At 52.5% G+C, this 22,299-nt stretch overlaps 2 protein-coding genes and 1 non-coding gene across 4 annotated transcripts; 2 read left to right on the top strand and 1 right to left on the bottom strand.

Moving 5' to 3' along the window:
- The first annotated feature begins 7 nt into the window (after nucleotides 1–7).
- Nucleotides 8–4,626, top strand: INTS5 (integrator complex subunit 5). Its single transcript, XM_029209707.1, is given in 3 exon segments — nucleotides 8–152; nucleotides 1,485–2,802; nucleotides 2,804–4,626. Coding segments are annotated over 3 exon segments (3,060 nt in total). The 5' UTR covers nucleotides 8–72; the 3' UTR covers nucleotides 4,466–4,626.
- Nucleotides 4,627–4,881: 255 nt separating this feature from the next.
- Nucleotides 4,882–21,730, top strand: GANAB (glucosidase II alpha subunit). 2 transcript variants are annotated; one of them, XM_029208297.1, is made up of 25 exons: nucleotides 4,882–4,940; nucleotides 8,281–8,385; nucleotides 8,535–8,643; nucleotides 8,894–9,021; nucleotides 12,719–12,898; nucleotides 13,375–13,440; nucleotides 14,235–14,304; nucleotides 14,479–14,566; nucleotides 14,654–14,750; nucleotides 15,004–15,184; nucleotides 15,770–15,923; nucleotides 16,129–16,364; nucleotides 16,447–16,573; nucleotides 16,677–16,756; nucleotides 16,997–17,140; nucleotides 17,238–17,334; nucleotides 17,614–17,715; nucleotides 17,891–18,134; nucleotides 19,217–19,281; nucleotides 19,476–19,552; nucleotides 19,663–19,737; nucleotides 19,915–20,028; nucleotides 20,152–20,264; nucleotides 20,407–20,507; nucleotides 20,625–21,730. In XM_029208297.1, the coding sequence occupies exons 1-25, from the start codon at nucleotides 4,903–4,905 to the stop codon at nucleotides 20,732–20,734; spliced, it is 2,901 nt and encodes a 966-aa protein (XP_029064130.1). In that variant the 5' UTR covers nucleotides 4,882–4,902; the 3' UTR covers nucleotides 20,735–21,730. The 2 variants fall into 2 exon arrangements, with proteins under 2 accessions (XP_029064130.1, XP_029064131.1); XM_029208298.1 differs by lacking the exon at nucleotides 13,375–13,440 and having other exon boundaries at nucleotides 20,625–21,727.
- LOC114887860 lies at nucleotides 6,675–6,781 on the bottom strand. The gene has a single exon (XR_003791621.1). It is a non-coding gene; the product is annotated as a U6 spliceosomal RNA (small nuclear RNA).
- Nucleotides 21,731–22,299: the final 569 nt, after the last annotated feature.

The raw sequence follows: 22,299 nt of genomic DNA, 5'->3' as shown, positions 1-22,299 counted from the left end.
GGTTTCCCGGCAGCGCGCATGCGCCTCCTGCGCTCCGCCGCTCCCGCTTCGGGCTCGGGCTAGGGCTCCGGGATGTCCGCGTTGTGCGACCCTCCCGGGGCCCCAGGGCCTCCCGGGCCTGCCCCGGTCTCCCACGGTCCCGCGCCGCTCAGGTAGTCAGAGCCCCTGGCATCTTTCCCTACCGCGGGGTCCCGCGCCGATAACCAGCCTTCTCGGCAGAAACCCGGATCCCACCTCGAGAACTCGCGTCAGGGTTCTCAGAGATTCCCGGACGGGTCTTCCCAGAACTCAGGGACTGCCTCACCAAAACTCTGGGCTCCAGTGCCCGCACTCCCAAGATCTCGGTACTGCCTCCCCCTAAACCCCAATGCCCAGTTACCCCGGATCCTGGCCTTGCTCTTCCAAGAATTGGGAATATCAGAACTCTTGGGAAACCAGGTGCCCTGTCCCTTAGACCCGAGGGAACCCAGGGTCCCCTGACTTCATGGAGACTCCCTGAGCACCCAGGCCCAGAAACCCACAGAATGCTTTCTTCTAGCCTTTCCCTTGCTCTCCAACGGAGACACTCCCCTCACCGTAGAGTGGGTTTTTTTGGAGGAACCAGAGATGAATGGCACAGTCAGAGCCTTATCAACCTCTAGAGGATGCTGTCAGAAAATGCAATAAGAGGAAACAACACTGGCTTCTGAACCTCTAAGACTGAACCCATATGTTTCAGGAGGGGAAGGGTTGAAGGGCATTAGCTTGTCTCTGCCCTGGGGCACCTTGATTCCTGGGGCATACTGAGGGTTCTGGGAAGGTGGTGGCTGTTGTTGTGGTGGACTCCAAGTGGTTGGTGGTTAGGATGCTTGCAGAATATGGGAAGAAGCAGGCTTGGGGAGGACTTAGAATTTGGGCTTAGAATTTTCTTTCCATTAAGAGCAAAATCCAGCGTTCTCGTTTGTATGTAGGGGGGAGTGCAGTAAAGCTAGAAAGGTGTGTTTAAAGCAGATGTTACAGGAACACAAAATATACTTACTCAATTCAACAAATATTTATTGAGTATTTCCCATATTCCAGGCACCCCAGTAGAAGAGGATCCACTGTTGAAAAGCAGAGAACTGTTAACTACCCTCTTGGACTTTATAGTCTGATTACTTACCTTGGTTTCCTTCCCTGTAAAATGGGATCATAATTGTACCTACCTTATTGGGCTGTTATCTGTATTGAAATAATACAAGTAAAGTACTTAAAAGAGAACTTGATGTATTACAAGAGTTATCTAATATTGATACTATTGTTATTTATTAAAAGAAAAATAGCTAGCATTTACTGAGTAACTAGTGTGACCTAGATATGGTGCTTACGTGCTTTATGAATATTATCTTTTGAGGGAGGTACAGTTATCCCTATTCTACATAGAAAGAAACTGAAGCTCACAGAGGCAATGTAACTTGCTCAACCACTCCCAACACTCTAACTCTGCTTCTTTTGCTTCCTTACAGTGCTCAGGAGCTGTCGCAGGAAATCAAGGCCTTTCTGACTGGTGTAGACCCTGTTCTGGGCCACCAACTCTCTGCTCGGGAACATGCTCGCTGTGGCCTTCTCTTGCTCCGCTCTTTGCCACCTGCGCGGGCTGCTGTGCTTGACCACTTGCGAGGTGTCTTTGATGAGAGTGTCCGGGCCCACCTGGCTGCCCTGGATGAAAGCCCTGTGGCTGGTCCACCTCACCTCCGTCCACCGCCACCCTCCCATGTCCCTGCTGGGGGACCTGGTCTAGAGGATGTGGTGCAGGAAGTGCAGCAGGTGCTGTCTGAGTTTATCCGGGCCAACCCGAAGGCCTGGGCACCTGTGATTAGTGCATGGTCCATTGACCTCATGGGGCAACTGAGCAGCACTTACTCGGGCCAGCACCAGCGTGTGCCCCATGCCACTGGCTCTCTCAACGAATTGCTGCAGCTGTGGATGGGCTGTCGGGCCACACGCACATTAATGGACATCTATGTTCAGTGCCTCTCGGCTCTCATTGGTAGTTGCCCAGATGCTTGCGTGGATGCCTTGCTGGATACCTCTGTCCAGCATTCCCCACACTTCGACTGGGTTGTGGCGCATATTGGCTCCTCTTTTCCCGGCACCATCATCTCCCGAGTTCTCTCCTGTGGCCTTAAGGACTTCTGTGTTCACAGTGGGGCTGGAGGTGGAGCTGGTGGCAGTGGTGGAGGCTCTTCTCAGACTCCCTCTACAGACCCCTTCCCTGGATCTCCTGCCATCCCTGGGGAGAAACGGGTGCCCAAGATTGCCTCAGTTGTAGGCATCCTAGGGCACCTGGCCTCCCGCCATGGAGACAGCATCCGACGGGAGCTCCTGCGAATGTTTCATGACAGTCTGGCAGGGGGCACTGGCGGCCGGAGTGGGGATCCCTCCCTTCAGGCCACAGTTCCCTTCCTCCTGCAGCTGGCAGTCATGTCACCAGCTTTGCTGGGCACAGTCTCTGGAGAGCTGGTGGATTGCCTTAAGCCCCCAGCTGTGCTGAGTCAGCTGCAGCAACACCTGCAGGGATTCCCCCGGGAGGAGCTGGACAACATGCTGAACCTGGCCGTGCACCTGGTGAGCCAGGCCTCTGGGGCAGGTGCCTACCGCCTGTTGCAGTTCCTGGTGGACACAGCCATGCCTGCCTCAGTCATTACCACCCAGGGCCTGGCTGTGCCAGACACCGTGCGCGAGGCCTGTGACCGGCTGATCCAGCTACTGCTGCTGCACCTGCAAAAGCTGGTTCATCACCGGGGAGGGTCTCCTGGGGAAGGGGTGCTGGGCCCACCCCCGCCCCCCCCGCCCTGTGCCCTTTCTAGATGCGCTAAGAAACCACGTTGGAGAGCTGTGTGGAGAGACGTTACGTTTGGAACGAAAACGCTTCCTCTGGCAACACCAGCTCCTTGGCCTGCTCTCTGTTTATACCCGGCCTAGCTGCGGACCTGAGGCCTTGGGCCATCTCCTGAGCCGGGCCCGAAGCCCGGAAGAGTTGAGTCTGGCCACTCAGTTATACGCAGGGCTGGTGGTCAGTCTCTCTGGCCTCCTGCCCCTGGCCTTCCGAAGCTGCCTGGCTAGGGTACATGCAGGGACTTTGCAACCTCCCTTCACGGCTCGGTTCCTGCGTAACTTGGCACTGCTAGTGGGGTGGGAACAGCAGGGTGGTGAGGGCCCTGCAGCCCTAGGGGCCCGGTTTGGGGAGTCGGCCTCAGCTCATCTGTCTGACCTGGCTCCTCTCCTGCTCCATCCTGAGGAGGAAGTAGCTGAAGCCTCTGCCTCCCTCCTGGCCATTTGTCCCTTTCCTCCGGAAGCCCTGTGCCCTTCCCAACTCCTGGGACTGGTGAGAGCTGGAGTGCATCGCTTCTTTGCCTCTCTCAGGCTGCACGGTCCCCCAGGGGTGGCTTCCGCCTCCCAGCTTCTTACCCGCCTCTCCCAGACCTCCCCGGCTGGGCTCAAGGCTGTCCTGCAGCTGCTAGTTGAGGGAGCCTTACATCGGGGCAACACAGAACTGTTTGGTGGGGAAGTGGATGGGGATAATGAGACTCTCTCAGTTGTTTCAGCTCCTTTGGCTTCGGCCTCCCTGTTGGACACAAACCGGCGGCACACTGCAGCTGTGCCGGGCCCTGGAGGGATTTGGTCTGTTTTCCACGCTGGAGTCATCGGCCGTGGCCTAAAGCCACCCAAGTTTGCCCAATCACGCAATCAGCAAGAAGTGATGTATAACACCCAGAGCCTCCTCAGCCTCCTGGTGCACTGCTGCAGTGTCCCTGGGGGGACTGAATGTGTGGGCTGCTGGGGGGCTCCCACCCTGAGTCCGGAGGCAGCCAAAGCAGTGGCAGTGACCTTGGTGGAGAGTGTGTGTCCCGATGCAGCCGGTGCTGAGCTAGCCTGGCCTCCTGAGGAGCATGCCCGGGCCACCGTGGAGCGGGATCTCCGCATTGGCCGGCGCTTCCGGGAACAGCCTCTGCTCTTTGAGCTGTTAAAGTTGGTAGCAGCTGCTCCCCCAGCCCTGTGCTACTGTTCCGTGCTGCTGCGGGGGCTGCTGGCCGCCCTCTTGGGCCACTGGGAAGCCTCTCGCCACCCCGATACAGCCCACTCCCCCTGGCACCTGGAGGCATCCTGCACCCTGGTGGCTGTCATGGCTGAGGGAAGCCTCCTGCCACCAGCCCTGGGGAATATGCACGAGGTATTTAGCCAACTGGCACCTTTTGAAGTGCGTCTGCTGCTGCTCAGTGTCTGGGGCTTTCTCCGGGAGCACGGGCCCTTGCCCCAGAAGTTCATCTTCCAGTCAGAGCGTGGCCGCTTCATCCGGGACTTCTCCAGGGAGGGTGGGGGTGAAGGTGGAGCCCATCTGGCTGTGCTGCACAGTGTCCTCCACCGCAACATTGACCGCCTGGGCCTTTTCTCTGGCCGTTTCCAGGCACCTTCACCGTCCAATCTCCTTCGGCAGGGGACATAGCCTTTCCATGCTCCAGAAGCCGAGGGAGGTTGAGCCAGGAGAGACAGACAGGGGGCTAAGGTGCTGCAGAAATGTGGAGGTTTCTCTTCTAAGACCTTGGCCTAAAAGAGCGCCGTCACTTTCTTCCTCTCCCACCTTTTTTTCTAAATAAAATTTGCCGAGTTGAGAAAAACAAGAGTCCGGTGCCTCTGTCTGATGTGGAGAGCCGGCAAAATCGGACAGCTCCTGTCTCTGAACAATCCCGCCCCCTCCCTCAAGCCCCGCCCTGGCCCCGCCCCCACGAGCATTTAGAGTATGCTCTCGGCCAATGGGACAGACGCCAGGCTTCAGTGTGGCCCGGCCAATCAGGAAGCCGGAGGGGGCGGGCGCTAAGATACGTGGCTCAACGCGCGCCGGGGGAGGGGAAGCTCCGGGTCAAGGAGCGAACCCGGCACAAGATGGCGGCGGTAGCGGCAGTGGCGGCGCGTAGGAGGCGGTGAGGAGCCCGGATCCCGGGGACGCGCCCGGGACGCCCCCAGACCCCCAAATCCCGTATCTCTCCTTCCTGTATGTTCTCCTGAGACTCCGCCACCCCCAGCCTCGTGAGGACTCTTTGTCTCTCTGGAGGCGGCCTCAGGTGCCCCCAGCCTTCTCGCCGCGTCGGCGGGCCCTTGTTTCTGGGGCTCTCTGCTCCGGCCCGGTGGCTCTAGAAGGCCGCAGCCTTGTGTTCTTCTTGGCCTTGGCCGCTCTCAGCCGCCGCCCTACCCTGGCGGCTTGCGGCGGTTAACGCTGCCGCCTCTTTCCTGCAATGCGCGGGACCATCGGGGCAGAGGAAGAGATGCGGCCCGGCCTCCGGGAATGCAGCCTGCTGCCCTGCGGCCCCTCAGCCGCGCTGGAAGCACCGCGGCCGGCAGTCTTGCTTCTGCTGCCCTTCTCGCCCTCCCCTCGAGAGCCCCGGACCCTGCCCTGCCCTTGTCTTCACGTGGACACCAGCCCTGGCTTGTTTGGTGTCCACGGTCGTTGGGCACGGCTGGGGCAGGATCCCGTAAGTTCACAGTCGACCTGGATGACGTTGCTCAAACACAACAGTGGTTTGTTCTGCATTTATATTACTGAAAGGACGGTTCGAAACAATCACCAGCGCCACAGAGTGTTTACCAGGACCTAACGGATGTATCGGGGTGGGAGAGGCACGTACTGTCGGCAGCGGTGAAAAAAGCGTGAATCGTAAATTTGACTCCAGAAGCCTGTGACCTGAAACAATAAATTAGTGCACCTTTCCTTGCGACTCATTCCTGACCTTGGCTTGTGACCACCTCTTGCCCAGGGGCGTTCAAGGCATTCCTGAGTTCTTAGGGCCTTCCAACAGGTTACATCTGAAAAATCTTTCAGAAATCCTATCCCCATTGGCGTCTCTCCAAACCCATTTTATAGATTGTGCAAGTAGGACTCCAGAGAGTATTTAATTCACTGTACTTCTGATTACTGCTGCTTTGTCCTGGTGGACACGGGGTCAGTTGCTCAGGGTGTCCGCTGCAGTCACTCCTCAGGACCTGGGCCACATGCCTTGCTTTTGAGTGTTCTGGTAGCATTTCTTCTGCTTGTTTTGCTACTATTTGTTCCTGCTTGACCTATTAAACCACAAAGCCTGGTGTTTTCTTCATCTTTCTGCGTGGCCTGGCTTGCCTTGCACATTCTTCTGGAACTGGAGGGCTTACTGTGTTCTGTGATCTCCTTTCTAGTGATTTTCTTTACCTTTAGCTTTCAAGCAGGTACTGAGGATATGCTGGATACAATGTGTTTGTAGGCCCTACTCTTTGGTTACCCTATTAGCAGGTAGCAAAGTTTTCCTGCTGAGGAGAAATGTGTGTTTTTGTTCTCCCTTATTTGGAACACTTGCTCAGAGTGTGCCCCTAATCAGCCACTGGGAGAGCATGTTTAAACTGCAGATTCCCTGGGACCCGGGAATCTTCATTTAGTAAGCACTGCACGTAACTCTTAACAGACGCTAAAGTGTGAGAATCCCTATCTAGGATTTACTCAGAATGGATGAATATATCCTTAACAAACTAACTTGTTCAGATAAGCCTGTTAGTCCCTTGTCTGTCTTTTTTTTTTTTATATCTTTATTAGAGTATAATTGCTTTACAATGGTGTGTTAGTTTCTGCTTTATAACAAAGTGAATCAGTTATACATATGATCCCATATCTCTTCCCTCTTGGGTCTCCCAAAAATATGGAGCGCTTCATGAATTTGCGTGTCATCCTTGCGCAGGGGCCATGCTAATCTTCTCTGTATCGTTCCAATTTTAGTATATGTGCTGCCGAAGCGAGCACCCTTGTCTGTCATTTGATAGCATGTTGGGGAAGTGACAAGTTTGTGCTAACCTTGGTGATGGTCCTCAGTGAGGCAGGCCCTGCTGGTGGTTAGTGCACTGTGCTGTGCATAATGAAGTGCCTGGGCCCTGGAGTTAGGCAGAGCTGAGTTCACCAGTGTCACCTCATACTGGCTGTTAAATCTTGGATGAATTATTGAACTTTTTTTTTTTTTTTTTTTGCAGTACGCGGGCCTCTCACTGCTGTGGCCTCTCCCGTGGCGGAGCACAGGCTCCGGATGCGCAGGCTCAGCGGCCATGGCTCACGGGCCCAGCCGCTCCGTGGCATGTGGGATCTTCCCGGACCGGGGCACGAGCCCGCGTCCCCTGCATCGGCAGGCGGACTCTCAACCACTGTGCCACCAGGGAAGCCCCAAATTATTGAACCTTTTATGCCTCAGTGCTCCCATCTCGGAAAAATCCCAATCCTATATTCACCAAGAAAACAGTGAAAGAAAGGGAAAAGAGTTATTAGTGTGTATAAAGAATTGGTTCTGAACACTGGTTGCCTATTAGAATTGTTTAGGGGAGTTTAAAATCTGATGCCCAGGTCCCACTTCAGGCCAATTAGATTGAAATCTCAGGGTGAGACCTGGGCATAGACACTACTAAAAACTGCAGGGAGAGTTAAAAACTAGTATAGGGCTTCCCTGGTGGCGCAGTGGTTGGGAGTCCGCCTGCCGATGCAGGGGACACGGGTTCGTGCCCTGGTGCGGGAAGATCGCACAGGCCGCGGAGCGGCTGGGCCCGTGAGCCATGGCCGCTGAGCCTGCGCGTCCGGAGCCTGTGCTCCGAAACGGGAGAGGTCACAGCAGTGAGAGGCCCGCGTACCGCAAAAAAAAGAAAAACAAAAAAAACTAGTATAAGGCAGTTAGCCAGGCCCCCGGCTGCCTGTTAGGACTCAACACAGGTTAGCTGTTGTTATTCTTTTCAAGCTTACATGGTGACAGTGGTGACTTATGTCAAAGATATAGCAGTGGAGATCAGAGGAACAGGATGCCTAGAGCATTAGGGATGTTAGGACCCTAGGAACCTGTGACCAGCAGGCTAGCTGAGGGTACATCTTGAACTTTTTCACTGTAGGTCCCTCCAGTGTCTTTCCAGTGAAAAGCATGGCTTACTTTGTTTCTCTGTTCCACACATAAGGTACCACCACTTCCCCTGGGACTGGCTGTTACTGTTCCTTTCCTCTGAGAGGCTGATGTAACCTGAGTCAATACCAGGCCTCTGAAGGCCAAGGATCCTTTGTCCACTTCCTCTGCCTTTTGAAGGAAAGGTGTGCGTGAGCCAGCTCCTCAGGCCTGACACTTAACCCCTGTCCACTCTGCCTTGTTTTCTGTTTAATGGGACTCTATCTTTCTCCCCTTTTAGGGTTGTGGTGGGAAGAGGCCTTTACCTCAGAAGGTGGGGCCCTTTCTGATCCTGTGCTGATCGTGCCCTCTTTGTCCTTTCCCCCCCTAGGTCTTGGACTGGTTTGGTACTGGCTTGTTTAGGCGTCTGCCTGGGAATTACCCTGGCTGTGGATAGAAGCAACTTTAAGACCTGCGAAGAGAGTTCCTTCTGCAAGTATGATATTTCTGGGAGACTAGAACGGAAAGTAGGGTAATGTGGGAGGTGTCTGTGGCAGATGAGGTAGCCTGGGGCACTGCAGCTGATAGAAGGACTTAGGGGCCTTGGGGAACCCTCCCCCGTTCTCAGTCATTTCACATTGGCAGGAGGCAACGAAGCATACGGCCAGGCCATTCTCCATACCGAGCCTTGCTGGACTCTCTGCAGCTTGGTCCTGATGCCCTCACGGTCCATCTGATCAACGAAGTCACTAAGGTCAGGGGAGAAAAGGAAGAGTCTGGTGGGGGTGGAGAAATGGCTAAGGGGTAATTTGGGAAGGGGAATCCTATAGCCAACATTCTGTGCCATCTAACCTTAGGACTTGTACTTTGTGAGGAATTCAGATTTCAGATCCCTTAGGCAAAGGGCTAGAAGGAGGAGACCCCCTCGGGAGAGAAATGGGTTCAGAGGGCATTTCCTGGTATAGCCCATTCCTTTCTCCAGACCCAGACCTCTGCCTCCACAGGTGTTGCTTGTGCTAGAGCTCCAGGGGCTTCGAAGGAACATGACTCGGATCAGAATTGATGAACTAGAGCCCCGGCGGCCCCGATACCGTGTGCCAGACGTGTTGGTGGCTGATCCCCCCACAGCTGGGTAAATTTTTCCTGAGAAACATATCCATCTCCATGGCCCTTTTCCCCTTCCTAATGAACCTTTATTTGGCAGCTGACTTTCTCTTCCACATTGGGATAATAGCTGAATAGCACCCGGCCACTCTCCTCAGCCTTCCCTCATCTGTTCCTCTGTTTCATTTGTTTTCTCAACTGATTGATTCATTGATTGGCCGAGCTGTGGGATCTTAGTTCCCCAACCAGGGATTGAACCTGCGCTCTGTGCAGTGAAAGCACAGGGTCTTAATCACTGGACTGCCAGGGAATTCCCTCACTTGTTTTCTCTTTCACCCTTTATCTTCATTCAGTCAGCAAAGAAATACTGCTTCCTCTTCTGTGCCAGGCCTGGCCTAGGTACTGGAGATACAAGAGGGAGTCAGCAAGGCCATGGAGCTCGCCTTCCAGGAATACAGTGTCTCTGTGGTTGGTTCCTCCCTTCCCTTCCCTTCCTGTCCTGTCCCCCTGTCTTGTCTCGTCTGTTCTTTTCTTCTCTTTCTTTTTTTTCTCTTTTCTCTCTCCTTTCTTTCTCCCCTTCCTTCCTCCCTTCCTTCCCTCTTTCCCTCCTTCCCTTCCTCCCTCCTCAATTTCTCCTCAGATATTCAGGATAGGATTATTCAAATACTCGGGTCATGACACATCGTCGTCATTATTCCATGCATGGCTCTCTGTTAAGTATTTAACTTGGAAAATAACATAATAAACCCTTCACCTAACCCAAACATATAGATCTCACTGTCCTGTACCCCTGACTCCTTCGGAGATGATTGTTATTCTGAAGTTTATTATTCCCTTGTTTTTTTGTTCTCACAGTTATATCGTGGGTACGTATATACATATACACACTTTCGTACATTTGCCTAAGCAATAAATTATGTGATTTTGTTTTGGAGTTTTATAGGGAAAGTATCTTAGTGAATGTGGTCTTTTGGGATTTCCTTTTTTCACTTAACTGGATTTAACTTTGTTGCATGTAGCTCCAGAAACTCATTTTTACTGCTGTATAATATTATGTTATATGAATATATCCCGATTTACTTCTCCATTTCTGTGTTGATGGGCATTTGGGTTGTTTCCAGTGTTGGCGTGAACATTCTTGTCCATGTCTCCTGTCTCCCTGTGCAGGAGTTTCTCTTTGGTGTATAGCTAAGAGAAGAACTGCAGAGTTGTAGAATATGGAAATCATCAACTTTCCAAGATAAAGCCAAAGTGGCTTACCAATTTACACTTCCACCAGCAATATATAAGAGGCTTATTGAACTGCATCTTCTCCAGCCCTTGGAACTATTGGACTTAATTTTTGTCAGTGGAATGGCTGTAGGATGATACCATGTGGTGGTCTTGGCTTGCTTGTCTTTCCCAGTTTATTACTGATATTGAGCATGTCTTCATATATTTATCTGTCATTCTGGTTTACTGTTCTGTGAAATGGAAGTTCACTGCTCTGCTCATTTTCCTTTTATGTTGTTTGTCATCACTGATTTGTGGAAATTCATTAGTCTTGATACCAATTCTTTATTACTTACATGTATTGCAGCTATCTTTTCCCAGATTGTAGCTTATCTTTTTACTTTTCTAAAGGTGCCTTGAAAAAAAAAGATTTTTTAATTTTATTTTTTTAAAAATTTTATTTATTTATTTTTGGCTGCATTGGGTCTTTTGTTGCTGCGTGCAGGCTACTCTTCGTTGCAGTGCGCGGGCTTCTCTTTGCGGAGCACAAGCTCTAGGTGTGCAGGCTCAGTAGTTGTGGCTCGAGGGCTTAGTTGCTCCGTGGCCTGTGGGATCTTCCCAGACCAAGGATCGAACCCGTGTCCCCTGCATTATCAGGCAGATTCTTAACCACTGCGCCACCAGGGAAGTCCCAACGATTTTTTAATTTTAGAATAGTTTTAGATTTATAGGAAAGTTTCAAGAATATTATGAGAGTTCCTGTATACCCTGTACTCCTGTTTTCCCCTGTTAACATTATTGTGATATATTTGTCATACATAATGAATTGATATCATTATTGTTAACTAAAGTTCATATTTTTTTTTCTTTTTTCATTCCTTTTTTTAAAGTGTTTTTATTGTTTATTTTTTTGCGGTACGCGGGCCTCTCCCTGTTGTGGCCTCTCCCGTTGCGGAGCACAGGCTCCGGACGCGCAGGCTCAGCAGCCATGGCTTACGGGCCTAGCTACTCCGCGGCATGTGGGATTTTCCTGGACTGGGGCACGAACCCGCGTCCCCTGCATCAGTAGGCGGACTCTCAACCACTGCGCCACCAGGGAAGCCCTATTTTTTTAAAATATTATTTATTTATTTGTTTTGGCTGTGTTGGGTCTTCATTGCTGCTTGCGGGCTTTCTCTAGTTGCGGCGAGCGGGGGCTGCTCTTCATTGTGGTGCACGGGCTTCTCATTGCAGTGGCTCCTCTTGTTGCGGAGCACAGGCTCTAGGTGCATGGGCTTCAGTAGTTGTGGTGCTCTGGCTCAGTAGTTGTGGTGCACGAGCTTAGCTGCTCCAAGGCATGTGAGATCTTCCCGGACCGGGGATCAAACCCGTGTCCCCTGCGTTGGCAGGCGGATTCTTAACCACTGCACCACCATTTCATTTATTTTTAATTGAAGTGTAGTTGATGTACAGTATTACATAAGTTATGGGTGTACAATATAGTGATTCATAGTTTTTAAAGGTCGTACTCCATTAATAGCTGTTATAAAATATCGGCTACACTGCTTGTGTTGTATGATATATCCTTGTAGCTTAAAGTCCATATTTTTTTCAGATTTCCTTAGTTTTTTTGTTATTTATTTATTTACTTATGGCTGCATTGGGTCTTCGTTGCTGCGTGCGGGCTTTCTCTAGTTGCGGCAAGCGGGCTTCTCATTGCAGTGGCTTCTTCTGTTGCGGAGCATGGGCTTTAGGCGCGTGGGCTTCAGTAGTGGTGGTGCATGGGCTTATCTGACCCGCAGCATGTGGGATCTTCCCGGACCAGGGATTGAATCTGAGTCCCCTGCATTGGCAGGTGGATTCTTAACCACCACGCCACCAGGGAAGTCCCAGATTTCCTTAGTTTTTACCTAATGTCTTTCTTCTGCTTCACGATCCCATCCAGGATACTGTTTTATATTTAGTTGTCATGTCTCCTGAGGCTCCTCTAGACTGGGACAGTTCCTCAGACTTTTCTTGTTTTTGATTACCCTTAACGTATCTTTCAATAAACAGAAATTCTGAATTTTGTTGTCAGGTAGATAAGTCTCTTACCTTTTGGTGTTAGTGTTTTCTAAGTTGTGTTTAAAGAATCCTTATCTACCTCAGAGTCAGAAAATATTTTTTTATATTTTCTTCTAAAGGTTTTACTCTAAAATTTTAAGTCATAATCTGTCTGGAGTTGATATTTGTATCTGGTATGAGGTAGGAGTGTGATACCATTTCTTTTCTATACAGAAAATGTGTTTTTCCACTCTGTTATTGAATAGTCCTCCAGACCTCACTGAACTGCCATGCCATCTGTTACATTTCAACATTCTAAGATGCTTGGGTCTGTTTCCAGGCTCTTTATTTGATTCCTTTGGTCAACTTATCTGTCCCTGTACTGTTACCACACTGCCTGTATAGCTCTTAGCAGGTCCCCCGTCTTCTAAGTGTCATGACTGCTCCTGGCACTTTGCACTTCCTTATATCCCTTTTGATCTTTTTCCCAGGCTTTCTGTCTCTGGCCGGGATGCCAACAGCGTGGAGCTAACCATGGCTGAGGGGCCCTATAAAATCATCTTGACGGCACGGCCATTCCGCCTCGACCTACTGGAGGACCGCAGCCTTCTGCTCAGTGTCAATGCCCGAGGACTCTTAAGTTTTGAGCACCAGAGGGCTCCCAGGGTCTCGTGAGTACAGGGATCAGGAGTGAAGGGGACCTAGTGTGAAGGAACCTAGGGGTGTCGTAGGGTCTGGCACTGGGTCCCTGGGAGGAGACAGGGTGGTAGTAGAGCCAGGTCGGGGCTGGGGGCTGGGAGAAGCTGACCATCAGGGAGGGTAGGAAGCAGACCTGGGTTGAAGTTTTCTCCATTTCCTGTACAGACCAGGAGGCAGTCACTTTTGTCCATGAGCTGTACCCTGGGCACCTCCTCCCTCAGAGGCCTGCCTGGGTTTGCCTTTCCCTCTTCCCCCTCTCACACCATCACACTTCCCAGATTTATTTTCTTCCTTTTTTTTGTTTTGTTTTGTTTTGGTTTTTGTTTTTAATTTCTTCCCCCACCCCATCTCTGGAAGTTTGTCGACTGAAACTCACTTTTATGTTTCTGTTTTTGTGTTGGTTTTGTGCCTCCTTTTCCCCTTTCCTACCCACCTCCTCCTGCCCCAGCTTCTCGGATAAAGTTAGTCTCACTGTCGGTAGCATTTGGAATAAGATCAAGAACCTTTTCTCTAGGTAAATCCATAACCACTGGTACTGTATCTGTTCCTCTGCCCTTACCTGCCCTTCACTCTGCCCCAGGGAAGGTGCCCCAGACCCTTCCATACCCTGTCCTTCACTCACCTCTTTTTCCCCAGCTATATGGTCTCTGGTTCCCGTTCCCCATTCCCCTGGCTAGGAGCCCCCTGGGAGAAGGAAGATGAAATGTTGGATATTCTTGAGGAATGTAGGGAGCTTCTTGCTTTGCCAGGGGGTGGAGAGATGCTGCCTGTTGCTGGGGTTCCTGCCTCTCAGCTGGCTTGCACTGAAGCTCTGGGCAGAGCTGCTTGCCAGCTGCCCTTGAAAGCATCCTTTGGCAGAATCTCTTGTTTGAGTCCCTGTGTAGAGGCTTGACCATGGTTATGACTCACTTGCCTTTGCAAAACCCTGTGTCACGCCAAGAGGCTGAGGCCCAGTGAGGGAAGTTGGGGCCAGAGTCTCTTGGTAGAGGCAGCAGGGCTACGACTGGCATTCCGAACCCAGACCCTTGAACCTGTCTGCCTGTCTCTTCTGGAACGCTGCCAGAGGCTGGTGGTTTGGGCCTGTGTTTGGAAGGCACCCCTTGGTGGCATTTCCTTCTGATTTCTCTCCCTGTCCTTTGCACACTTATCTGCTCACTGGGGGCCCCTTTCCAAGCTTTAACGTTCAGTCCCTCCTCCAGCGCATTCGTTCCTTTGGACCCTTGGCTCTCTATTCCCTCACCCCTCCTTCCACTAGCCCCTCGTCCCTGCCCCCTCTGGATTGGAGCAGACAGCTCTCCTACCTTCCAGGCAAGGATCAAAAGACCCAGCTGAGGGCGATGGGGCCCAGCCCGAGGAAACACCTGGGGATGGTGACAAGGCAAGTTGGTGGGGGTGGGTGGTTGGAGCACAGGGCTGGCTGGGAGGTTGGAGGGGAAAGGCCCACAAGAAATTTGAGCTTAGTCTTGCCATCACAGATGGGATTTAGAAAATGGGCAAGGGAAGAGAGAGGACCTGGTGTGTGATTGAGTAGTGGTCTGCTTTCTCCTTCCAGCCAGACGAGACCCAGGGGAAGGCAGAGCACGATGAGCCAGGAGCCTGGGAAGAGACATTTAAAACTCACACTGACAGCAAGCCCTATGGTGAGGGGCTGGGGGAGCCTTGGGCAGGAGGACAGGGAGTCCTTGCCAAGCAGAAGCTCTGGAGCTCATCTTTTGCTTTTCTTCCAGGCCCCACGTCTGTGAGTTTGGACTTCTCTCTGCCAGGCATGGAGCATGTGTATGGGATCCCCGAGCATGCAGACAACCTGAGGCTGAAAGTCACTGAGTGAGTCCTACAGTGACATCAGGACATGGGGGGAGGGAAGGGGGCAGAGGTCAGGGCTGTGGGAGATGTGCACACAGATTAGACACTCCAGACGAGCGTGGCTCACTTCCTGTGTCAGAGAACCTGGGGCCATCAGAAAATTCTGCTTTGAGAAAGGGCAGAGGGGCCAGTTTTTATCCCTCATCTGTGTCTGTGGGGCTGGGGCTGTGCACGCCGTGGCCCGGGGCCAGTCTGTCTGTCTCCCTGCCTGCAGGGGTGGGGAGCCATATCGCCTCTACAATTTGGACGTGTTCCAGTATGAGCTGTACAACCGCATGGCCCTATATGGGTCTGTGCCCGTGCTCCTAGCACACAACCCTCATCGGGACCTGGGCATCTTCTGGCTCAACGCCGCGGAGACCTGGGTTGACATATCCTCCAACACTGCAGGCAAGGTGAGAGCACAGGCATGGGGAGCAATAAGGGAGGGAATCGTCAGGCCTTGAGACAAATGGGTTTGTTAGGGGCATTTGCTTTGAAGAGGCTGGTAGAGTGGCCTATTTGGATACCTGTTTGGGGACTGGATGAGAGACAGGCCCTGGGCCTTCTGAGCTGCATATGAGTTCCCCAGACACTCCCAGAAGACACAGACTCGTGGGGAAGGTATTTCCTTTTCTGCATTTATTAATACATTTGTTATTGAGTATGCGTTAGGAGCTTCAGACCCTTTTCTAGGTGCTGGGGATATATTGCTCACTGAGTTAGGAAAGGAGGAAGACAGATTAAACAGGTAACAGAGGGAAGATGAGTTCAGTGGTGGTAAGTTCTAAGAAAGAAATGCAGTGGTCATGTGATGGGGATGGGCGGTGCTGCTTATGATGGGGCCCAGGGAAGCCTCACTGAGGAGGTGACGTTTAATCTCAGCCCAAAGTGACTCAAGGAGCCAGCTGTGTGAGGACTCTGAGGAAAACACTGCTGCTTTGTCTTTGGGTTGGGAAGCAGGAGGGTGGTGTCAGACCTCTCTCTGGTCCCCTCTGCAGACCCTGTTTGGGAAGATGCTGGACTACCTGCAGGGCTCTGGGGAGACCCCACAGACAGATGTTCGCTGGATATCGGAGAGTGGCATCATTGATGTCTTCCTGCTACTTGGGCCGTCTGTCTTTGATGTCTTCCGGCAGTACGCTAGTCTCACAGGTACGCAGTGTCCCTACTCTGTCAGCCTGCAGCCTCCCTTTCTGGTCCTTGGCTTCTTGAGGGATGACTGCATTTTCAGAAATCCTGTGCCTTGGCCTGTTCTCTAGCCCTGTGCCCTTTCATCTCCCTCAATTTCTGGGCATCCCCATTGGCCCCAGGTTGAGCCTGACCCCATTGTGACACCCATCCCTCACTGAACCTGCAGGGACCCAGGTTTTGCCCCCGCTCTTCTCCCTCGGCTACCACCAGAGCCGCTGGAACTATCGGGATGAGGCTGACGTTCTGGAAGTCAATCAGGGCTTCGATGATCACAACCTGCCTTGCGATGTCATCTGGCTGGACATTGAGCATGCTGACGGCAAGCGGTATTTCACCTGGGACCCCAGCCGTTTCCCCCAGCCCCTCACCATGCTTGAGCATTTGGCCTCCAAGAGGCGGAAGGTAAGAGGGCCGCAGCCATGGTTGGTTTTCTCAGGCATGATAGCCCTGGAGAACTCTCACTACCCGTGTTCCGTGCCCCCAGCTGGTGGCCATCGTGGACCCCCACATCAAGGTGGACTCTGGCTATCGCGTACATGAAGAGTTGCAGAACCTGGGTCTGTACGTTAAAACCCGGGATGGCTCTGACTACGAAGGCTGGTGCTGGCCAGGTAGGTGGGCCTGGAATTGAAGGAGGCTATTGGGAGGCCAGGGAGCTAGAGTGGAGGCTATTTTGCCCCTCAGGGGTTGAAAGCCATCCTTGATTTCTTCTAGGCGCAGCCGGTTACCCTGATTTCACCAATCCCAAGATGAGGGCCTGGTGGGCTAACATGTTTCGCTTTGACAATTATGAGGTATGGCAGCCCCTCCCCGACCTGCCTCTGTCTTTCCCACTCTACCTCTTGGAATCAGTCATTCTCTGCCTGCTATCCTTGCTATGGTTGGTTGCTCATAAGATACCGGGGCCTTGATGATCCTGGGGGGGCCCTGAGAAATGCATCTTTCTGGATTCCTAGGAGCTCTCTGCTCAGACACTGTTTTGTCTTCTTCCTCCCCTCTGTCGTCTGTCCCCATTTTCTGCCTTGTGTTCTCAGGGCTCATCTCCCAACCTCTATGTCTGGAATGACATGAATGAACCGTCCGTGTTCAATGGTCCTGAGGTCACCATGCTCAAGGATGCCCAGCATTATGGGGGCTGGGAGCACCGAGACGTGCATAACATCTATGGCCTCTACGTGGTAAGGGACTGAGAGAGGAGAGACCAAGGACCGAGAACTTGCACCGATGACAGCTGGCTTTTGCTCCTCACTACCCTTCTTTCCTGTTCCCACGCAGCACATGGCGACTGCTGACGGGCTGGTGCTGCGCTCTGGGGGCATAGAACGCCCCTTTGTCCTGAGCAGGGCTTTCTTTGCTGGCTCCCAGCGCTTTGGTAAGATTTGGAGAATAAAGCTGTGGCAGAGGGACCTGGGCCTGGTTCTTGGAGAAGTCTGTCCATCCTCTGAGAGTTATGTACTTCCTTCCAGCTGTTCACTAAAAGCGAGGCAGGGAGTGGGAGGGCCAGTCCATATTGAAGTGCTCTTGTGAACTCCACCATCTTCGGCAGGACTCTGGGGGCCCCAGAGGAGATGTGGCAGGTTAGAGAGGTCAGCTATATAAAAGGCTGAGCCCCTTCACTGTTTGCAAGTTCCCTCCCTCTTTTCTTCCTCAGGAGCTGTGTGGACAGGCGACAATGCTGCCGAATGGGACCATTTGAAGATCTCTATTCCTATGTGTCTCAGCTTGGGGCTGGTGGGACTTTCCTTCTGTGGAGGTGAGAGGGGGAGGAACTTGGAGCCTTGCTTTGGCGGGAGAGGGGCAAGGTAGAGGGCATAAAACCTAGGCCTGAGCAGAGAACTGACAGTCCACGGTGGGGCCTTGGGGGGCTCCTTAGGTAGCAGCCCTCCTTCACCCTCTTTTCCAACTGGTTTCCTCCCTCCCCTCTCTAGCGGATGTGGGCGGCTTCTTCAAAAATCCAGAGCCAGAGCTGCTTGTGCGCTGGTACCAGATGGGTGCCTACCAGCCGTTCTTCCGGGCACATGCCCACTTGGACACTGGTCGGCGAGAGCCGTGGTTGTTACCGTCTCAGTACCATGACATAATCCGAGACGCCTTGGGTCAGCGGTATTCCCTACTGCCCTTCTGGTACACCCTCTTCTATCAGGCCCATCGTGAAGGGATTCCTATCATGAGGTGAGGCATTCAACTGGGTCTGTGTAGAATGGACTGAGATGGCTGGGAGACTGGGTTCCATCTCTGGGCCTCTTTCTTCATTCACCAGGGCCTTGTAAAGGAGGGAAATCTGACTGCAAGGTCAAGAGTAAGAAGAGACCAGTGGGGAGATGAAGAGCAGTAAACGTTACTGAGTGCTTATGACACGCTAGGCATTACTCATCACTATCCCCAGAGCCAGAAACAAGTCAGACAAGTGTCGTACCCTTGTGGAACTTACATTCTTGGGAGGAAGACAGAGAGACATGTAAACAGATATGGAAATAGGAAAACTGACAAGGTTTTTGAAAGAAATAGAACAGGGTAACGGAGTTAAATTCCACAAACAGGCCACGTAGGGCTTCCCTGGTGGCGCAGTGGTTGAGAGTCCGCCTGCCGATGCAGGGGACACGGGTTCGTGCCCCGGTCCGGGAAGATCCCACGTGCCGCGGAGCGGCTGGGCCCGTGAGCCATGGCTGCTGAGCCTGCGCGTCCGGAGCCTGTGCTCCTCAACGGGAGAGGCCACAGCAGTGAGAGGCCCGCGTACCGCAAAAAAAAAAAAAAAACAGGCCACGTAAAGATGAGCCCTGACTGATGAGTAAGACAGGCTTTTGTGACGCAGAGGAAGAATGTTCCAAGCAGGGGAGACTGCAAGTGCAAAAATTATGAAATGGAAATGAGTTTGTTGTGTTCCAGGAGTAGGAACAAACCAGTATGTCTCAGGGGCAAAGAACCAGAGGGAGAGGTAGATGAGGTGGAGTGGAAAATTCAACCTGAACTGGAGGGCTTTTCAGGCCAGGATAATGAAGTGGCCGCTGGGAGGTAGCTATGCAGAGCAGTTTCCAGAGGGAGCAGGGTGGGAGGAGGCAGGGAGACGGGTTAGGAAGTTAAATGTCTAGACCCAGGTTAGAGTGCATAGCTGAGTCCTTAAGCCTGCTGGGCTGTCTGGCTGCCAGCTCGCAGGTCTTTCCCCTGTGCTCTTCTTTTTGCCAGTGCCTGGGGTAGCATCTTTGACTTCTGCCAAACAGCAAGTGTATTCCTTTCTTGTCCTGCTTCCTTCCTAGGCCCCTGTGGGTGCAGTATCCTCAGGATGTGACCACCTTCAGTATAGATGATCAGTTCCTGCTTGGTGAGAAACAAGGGGGACAGTTAGTGGTGGGTTGGGATAGGGCTGAGAAGAAGCAAGCACTGTGATAGATACGTCTGTGGATGTGCAGGGAGGGAGGAGTGAACGAGGCCAGGGGTGCAAGGGGGTGGGTGCTCTAGGGCTCCCTCTTTGGGAACTGATCTCCCCAATTCAGAGTTGATTCTGCTGTGTCTTAGGGGATGCATTGCTGGTTCACCCTGTATCAGACTCTGAGGCGCATGGCGTGCAGGTCTATCTTCCTGGCCAAGGGGAGGTGAGTTAAGGAAGGGTGTGGTGGGGAAAGGTGGTGGAGGTCAGAGAGGGTAAATAGAGTGGGGTGTCCTCTGTGCAGTGAGTGACCAAGTATATCTTCTGCACCCACAGGTGTGGTATGACGTTCATAGCTACCAGAAGCATCATGGTCCCCAGACCCTGTATCTGCCTGTAACTCTAAGCAGTGTGAGTATGCCTGGGCCAGCTGCCAGCTCCATCTGCCTGTAGGTTTCCAGAAGGGGAGAGAGTGTATACTTTGGAGTCCAGTTCCTAAGGGGACACACATATACATGAGCAAAAGATATTGCAGGGCCCAGGGTTGAACAGCAGGGCTACTTCATCCCAGCACTGCTCTTGCCCTAGACCCCTGTGTTCCAGCGTGGAGGGACAGTTGTGCCCCGATGGATGCGAGTGCGGCGTTCTTCAGACTGCATGAAGGATGACCCCATCACTCTTTTCGTTGCACTCAGCCTCCAGGTGAGCGCATAAGCAGGGAGCCTCCTCAACCATCTGCCTACCTTCCTAGGACTCAGTCCCCTGGGGATGTGCCCCTCACTCCCTCTCGGGCTCAGGCTCTCGCCTACCCCACTTCCTGCTCAGGGTACGGCCCAAGGAGAGCTCTTTCTAGATGATGGGCACACGTTCAACTATCAGACTCGCCATGAGTTCCTGCTGCGTCGATTCTCATTCTCTGGCAACACCCTTGTCTCCAGGTAAGGAGGTACCCTTTCTTCCTTGGCAGCCTCTGGGATGCTTACAGCTCACTGTGCTCTTACATCATGGCCTTGCTCTGCTCTCCTCCTTCTTGCTCTGACAGTTTTTTTTCTGATGGGTATCCATTTTTGCTTCCTCCAGCTCAGCAGACCCCAAAGGCCACTTTGAGACACCAATTTGGATTGAGCGGGTGGTGATAATAGGGGCTGGAAAGCCAGCAACCGTGGTACTCCAGACAAAAGGTGAGTGATCTGGCCCCCAGGTGGGGAAAGAGGAGAAGCAGGGCAGGGTTGGGGACCCCCTGCGTATAGGAAAGTTGTTGCTATTGACGCTGGCACTCTTTCTCTTTCCTCCACCAGGATCTCCTGAAAGCCGCCTGTCCTTCCAGCATGACCCTGAGACCTCTGTGTTGATCCTGCGCAAGCCTGGCGTCAGTGTGGTATCCGACTGGAGTATTCACCTGCGATAACCCAAGGGATGTTGGGGTGGGGTGTGATGGTCTTGATAGTTACTCTTCCTTCTGCCCTGGAGTTTGACCTTCCCCAGACTTCACCTTTCTTATCTCAAGATCTACATTCTGCCAACATCTGGGCAGGATGAGAGGGCTTTCCCTGGGCTCTGAATTCATTTTGTGACCTCCTGACCTCTCCCACCCCATTGACACCACATCTCCCCTTCATCCCCAAATATTCTGTTGCTCTGACTGGAGCACATTCACCTGTGAAGACCTGGGGACCACAGGGCCCTTGCTTTCCCTTCTCTTTTCTTTCTTTTGGGGGCCCTGAATCTCCTCCATACCCTCTCCATTCATGTCTCTTGTGTGTTGATGCCATTTCTTGGAAGAAGATGAGGGCAGTGAGCTTTAGGGCTCCTTTTCTCCTTCCCCTTCCCTCCCCACCAAACTGTTCTCCCTTCTTTTATTTCTTCCTCCTAGCTCTTCTCTATCAGGCCTCTCCGTTTTATGCCCCATTGATGCACAGGGTCCACCCCTTACCCTGATAAGGGATGAATGGATCAAAGGAGTGAGGTTGCTGGAAAACATCCTCTTCCCTGGCATCCCAGCCTTTCCTCTCCCTGCTTCTATCTAGAGCAGCTGCGGTCCTGACAGGGGCAGTTCTACCTCCCCTGTCCCTTGGGGGAAAGAAGTTTCCACTCCTTAAGAGGGGATGAGTGAGACTTCTTTTGCCTCCTAAAATTTTGTCCCCTTGAGGGGCATTCCAGATGGAGAAATCAGTTGTGGTTTCATCGAATCATGGTCACCTGTATTTATTGCTGGGGGAAGGCTGAGGGTGGGGGAGATGATCATGTGCGCTCAGGGTTGGCCCAGGGCCCTGGGTGGGGGTCGGGGAGGACTAACTGGGGACGATGGGGAATGTTTGTGGGAATTTTTTTTACTTCCTTTTGGCCCCCAGCTGTGACAGGTTTTGATAAAAGGAGAAACAATAAAGAGAGAAACCATAAATAACTGTTGGCGTCTGGATTCCAGTTCTGGCCTGAACCACAGACCCCTAAAAGCCCGAGGACCTGACATTTTCATTTAGCTTCAGCATAAGCCTCATTGGTTGAGCAAAATGAGTGAGTGCAAGCCTCCTTCAGCTTGCTTGATGCCAATTTTTTTTTTAATTTATTTTTGGCTGCATTGGGTCCTCGTTGCTGCACGCGGGCTTTCTCTAGTTGCAGCGAGTGGGGGCTACTCTTCGTTGCGGTGTGTGGGCTTCTCATTGTGGTGGCTTGTCTTTGTTGCGGAGCATGGGCTCTAGGCACATGGACTTCAGTAGTTGTGGTACGTGGGCTCTGTAGTTGTGGCTCGCAGGCTCTAGAGCGCTGGCTCAGTAGTTGCGCACGGGCTTAGTTGCTCCGTGGCACGTGGGATCTTCCTGCACCAGGGCTGGAACCCATGTCCCCTGCATTGGCAGGTGGATTCTTTTTTGTGTGTGTGTGGTACACGGGCCTGTCACTGTTGTGGCCTCTCCCGTTGTGGAGCACAGGCTCCAGACGCGCAGGCTCGGCGGCCATGGCTCACGGGCCCAGCCA

Source organism: Monodon monoceros, unplaced genomic scaffold, assembly GCF_005190385.1.
Source record: "Monodon monoceros isolate NGI ecotype Baffin Bay Population unplaced genomic scaffold, NGI_Narwhal_1 Super_Scaffold_7, whole genome shotgun sequence".
In the NCBI taxonomy this organism is placed as follows: Eukaryota; Metazoa; Chordata; class Mammalia; order Artiodactyla; family Monodontidae; genus Monodon; species Monodon monoceros.
The sequence above is the reverse complement of the archived record's forward strand: the minus strand, read 5'-3'. Positions and strand labels throughout refer to the sequence as shown.